This window comes from Camelina sativa, chromosome 14 (assembly GCF_000633955.1).
Source record: "Camelina sativa cultivar DH55 chromosome 14, Cs, whole genome shotgun sequence".
NCBI classification, from domain to species: domain Eukaryota; kingdom Viridiplantae; phylum Streptophyta; class Magnoliopsida; order Brassicales; family Brassicaceae; genus Camelina; species Camelina sativa.
Genome location: NC_025698.1, coordinates 12,417,849 through 12,422,512, shown reverse-complemented (window position 1 = coordinate 12,422,512; position 4,664 = coordinate 12,417,849). Strand labels below are relative to the sequence as shown.

General features: G+C 41.6%; 1 protein-coding gene across 1 annotated transcript; it reads left to right on the top strand.

The window, feature by feature from the left end:
* Nucleotides 821-4,495, top strand: LOC104743514. The gene is made up of 4 exons (XM_010464584.1): nucleotides 821-1,907; nucleotides 2,168-3,112; nucleotides 3,222-4,086; nucleotides 4,225-4,495. Exons 1-4 carry the CDS (start codon nucleotides 821-823, stop codon nucleotides 4,493-4,495), a joined length of 3,168 nt encoding a protein of 1,055 aa, XP_010462886.1.

Sequence of the window (4,664 nt, the reverse complement as noted above, 5' to 3'; positions counted from 1 at the left end):
AATTAAGAACACTTTTGCAAACCCTTTATCACCAAAAAAAAAACAATTAAGACACTTAATGCGTTTTGCTTTATTTATTAATTTACTGTAAATTAAAGTAAGTTTTTTTGAAGGTAAATTTCTTACCACAGAAAAATCGTCGGACTACTCCAGAATAATCAAAAGTAATGCAATATGTATCAAAATATTGGGTTCTCTCCCAAAACGTGATCTCTCTGTTTCTCCATCCACCTTCACTGATCTCGGCGTCGGTCTCCCCCACCCCTCATGGGCAAACAAAAATCGAAAAAAAAGCCTCCTCGCGGTATTCCAATGGATCCACAGCATCCGAATGGTCTTTCTCAAAATGCGTCTCGCCTGACACTCCGCCGTCTCGGAAGATTCAGGCAACATCCGCACCCCCAAACAGAGAAGCTAATAAATATTGAGGTTGCAAAAGTATATACGATTATCGACCCCAGAAAGCTCCTACCTGAAGCAGTCAATGCAAGGTTCGAATCTGGTCAGATAAAGAGGATTCGTGTTTCCAGTCCTTGGCTTCCTTCCTTATGCAGTCACTGCAATAAAATTGGTCACACAATGGCTAGATGCACAAAAAAACCTCCAAAGTGTAAGGAATACGGTTCGGTAAAGCATATCACTGAATCCTGTCCGCGAACAGGCACAAAGAAAAGGAATGGCAAAGATCCTATTCTGAGTCAGCTCCCCATAGTTCAAGTGCAAACACAGAAACCACTCGTCCCTATCGCACAAAAGGAGGCAATTTGGCAACCGGTTCGATCAACAAAGCTGCATCAGTTAGGAGCTATATATCCGTCTGATGGATATTTTTTGTCGTAATGTTAGAGGATTTAACGATCCAGTAAAGCGGAGAAGTTTCAAGAAGTGGATAAAGGCGCATAAGCCTCTTTTTGGTGGGATCGTAGAGACTCACGTCAGTCCTGACAAGGCGCAGCATATGGTATCGTGTGTCCTTCCAGGATGGTTTTTTGCGGATAACTATGACTACTCGGAATTAGGGAAAATTTGGGTCATTTGGCACCCAACAAATAAGGTTTCAGTCATCACAAAATCCCTCCAGATGATAATCTGTTTGGTAAAACTACCTTTTGTTCACTCAGATATTATCATCTCAATAGTCTATGCCTCCTCCATTGGCAGTGAAGAGAGGAGAGAGTTATGGTCGGAGATTCAGGCTTTCTCAGCGTCATCTGTCATAGCAGGTAAACCTTGGGTGCTAGTAGAATATTTTAACCAAGTACTAACTCCCCAAGAACAGTCAAAAGCGTCGTCATCCTCACAGTCAAGGGGAATGAGAGATCTCAACCACTGTCTTATCAGTTCACATCTCTTTGACCTTTCTTACTGCGGAAACACGTTCACCTGGTCCAACAATCATACCGTCATTCCAATCGCAAAGAAGCTGGATAGGATACTAGTGAATGATGGATGGATGACAAATTTCTCCAAATCATTAGCGGTATTTGGAGAACTTGGCTTCTCTGATCACAGCCCCTGCTGCCTTTTCCTGGAGACAATAAAGCCTAAGATACGTCAACCATTCAAATTTCTGACTATGTTAAACAAGAATCCGGATTTTGCTCCGTTGGTCAATAGTTGGTGGTCTGCCTTAGCTTTTGATTGCTCAAAGATGTTAAAGGTTGCAAAAAAACTCAAGGCATTGAAAAGAGTGATAAAAGATTTCAGCAATGAAAACTACTCTCATTTGGAAAAAAGAGTCAAGGAAGCTTTCGAGGAACTTCAAAGTTGTCAACAAATCCTGCTAGCCTCACCTTCTTCTCAAGCTTTGCACTTGGAGAGGGAGGCACATAGGAGGTGGTGTACTTTAGCAAACGCAGAAGAATCCTTTCTCAGACAAAAATCTCGTATCTGCTGGCTGGAAGAGGGTGATAAATGCTCCAAGTTCTTTCATAGGGTGGCTCTTTCCCGACATAACATAAATCAAATATTGTTCCTCATCAATGAGAATGAACAGATAATTGATTCCAAGCAAGGAATTCAGCAAGTGGTAGTCGACTATTTTCAGAAGATTTTTGGTTGCAACAATCAAATTCAGTCTCCATCTAGTGAAGAACTAGCTAACATAGTCTCACAAAGATGTTCTGAAGTTGCTATTAAGTCCTCTCTAGTCCTTTCACTCCTGCAGAAATCAAGGATGTTTTTTTCTCTTTGCCAAAGAACAAAGCACCGGGACCTGACGGATACTGTGTAGAGTTCTTCACTGCTCACTGGAACACAGTTGGATCAGACATGATCGACGCGGTTATGGAATTCTATCAGTCTGGTCAGCTTCTGAAGCAATGGAACTCAACCTTATTGACTCTCATTCCAAAGACTCCAAATGCTTCAAGGATGTCTGAGTTTCGACCTATTGCATGTTGTAACACCATTTACAAAGTCATCTCCAAGCTTCTGGCCAACCGGCTAAAGGCTGTTCTCCCGGACCTCATTGCTAACTCTCAATCAGCATTCATTCATGGTAGGTTACTAGTCGAAAACATCCTACTTGCAATGGAATTAGTCGAAGGATACAATCTCAAGAACATCACTGCTAGAGGCATGCTGAAGGTCGATCTTAAAAAAGCTTTTGATTCCATTCATTGGGAATTCATCACAAACACTCTCAAGGCACTTAATTTTCCACCACATTTCGTCAAGCTTATCAATGAATGCATCACAACTCCAACATTCTCTATATCTGTAAATGGCGAGTCTTGTGGTTACTTCAAGGGAACAAAGGGGTTGAGACAAGGAGATGCCATATCGCCCTATCTTTTCACTCTTGCGATGGAAGTGTTCACTCAGATGATTAACAAGAGCTTCAACAACAATCTCATTGGACATCATCCTACAACTACCAATCCTCAGGTTACTCATCTTGCCTTCGCAGATGATATAATGGTTTTTTTCGACGGCCAAAAGGAGTCCCTGCAAAACATCACCAAAGTGCTTCAAGATTTTGAGAACATCTCTGGATTGGCGATGAATAAGGATAAAACATATATTTTTATCGCAGGGGTTAACCAGGATGAAACCTTGGATTCTGATTCGCTTGGCTTCAGATTAGGTTCACTTCCCATCTGGTATCTCGGTCTGCCATTGATGCACAGGAAGTTGAGGATATGTGACTATCGGCTTTTGCTTGAAAAAACTCTCTTCCAGATTTACTAGTTGGTCGGCTCGTGCTCTGTCCTATGCAGGACATAGAGAATTGATAGCTTCGGTAATCTATGGAACCGTCAATTTCTGGGCCTCTACTTTCATTCTACCAAAAGGATGTGTGAGAAACATTGAGAGTATGTGTTCTCGGTTTCTCTGGTCGGGATACATTACTAAGAAGCCGAGCGCAAAAGTTTCATGGAGAGCATTGTGTCTACCTAAGGAAGAAGGAGGCCTAGGACTCAGATGCATTTCCAAATGGAACAGAACTCTCTGTCTAAAACTAATCTGGAGGCTAGTCACTGCTACTGATTCTCTTTGGGCGGATTGGATACGAAACAACAAAATCAAAGACGGTGTGTTCTGGCAAATTGACGAGAAAAAGCAAGCTTCTTGGACATGGAAAACTCTTCTTCATCTCCGACCTCTTGCAAGTAGATTTCTTCGCTGCGTATTGGGAAATGGTGAAAAGATTTCTTTCTGGTTCGATTCTTTCTGGTTCGATTCTTTCTGGTTCGACTGGTGGTCTCCTTTTGGTCCCTTGATCCAATTCTTGGGGCCTACGAGTCCCTGTCAAACAGGTATTCAACTAACAAGGTCAGTAGCTCAAGTGTGTTCAAACTCTGGATGGCAAATCAGACCTGCAAGATCTCCTCAAGCGGAGCTTTTGCACACATATCTCACGACACAACATGTACCTTCTCTCTGCACTGAATCGGATAGATTTCTCTGGAAAGTTGAAGATGAGATATTGGATCAATTTAATACAAAGAAGACTTGGGAGGTTATTAGACCCCGCCAAACACCACTCCAATGGACAAAACAGGTGTGGTTTAAAGGTGCGATACCAAGACATGCTTTCATGCTATGGATAACTCATCTCAATCGACTTCCAACAAGATCCCGGTTGGTAAACTGGGGAATGCAAATTGAAGAAAACTGTTGTATCTGCAACCTGCAACCTGAAACATGAGAGCACCTCTTCCTGCATTGTGACCTAAGTGAAGATCTATGGCTTTTAATCACGATGAGACTTGGAAACAGAACTTTTGTGTTCCACACATGGATTGCCTTTACGAATTGGTTGGACATGCCAGATGCGGGATCCTCTCAGACACTTCGAAGACTCGTCGCACAAGCAACTATCTATACCATCTGGACCGAGAGAAATGCACGCTTCCACAACAACGCGACAACACCATCTCACATCTTGTTCAAACTGCTGGATAGACAGATTCGAGATGCCATCCTTGCAAAGAGCCACCGTAAAAACTTCAAACGGCTAATGCATGACTGGCTCAAATATGTCTACTGAGATCAGAGGAAATGTTTTTCTCTATCTGTTTTTAAATATCCTTTGTCTTTTAATTTTTTTTGTGGCAAAGGCTATTTTCATATTATCAAAGCTATTGTAACCATTACAATTGAGTTTCTTAATTAAAATTTCACAGTTTTACAAAAAAAAAAAAAATATATATATATAT

Bases quoted from the DNA above. Each gene is read 5' to 3' on its own strand.
- LOC104743514 (XM_010464584.1), top strand. From the start codon at position 821: ATGGATATTTTTTGTCGTAATGTTAGAGGATTTAACGATCCAGTAAAG. The intron at 1,908-2,167 runs GTGATAAATGCT...TCACTCCTGCAG, and splicing joins TATCTGCTGGCTGGAAGAGG to AAATCAAGGATGTTTTTTTC. The intron at 3,113-3,221 runs GTCTGCCATTGA...TGTCCTATGCAG, and splicing joins ACTTCCCATCTGGTATCTCG to GACATAGAGAATTGATAGCT.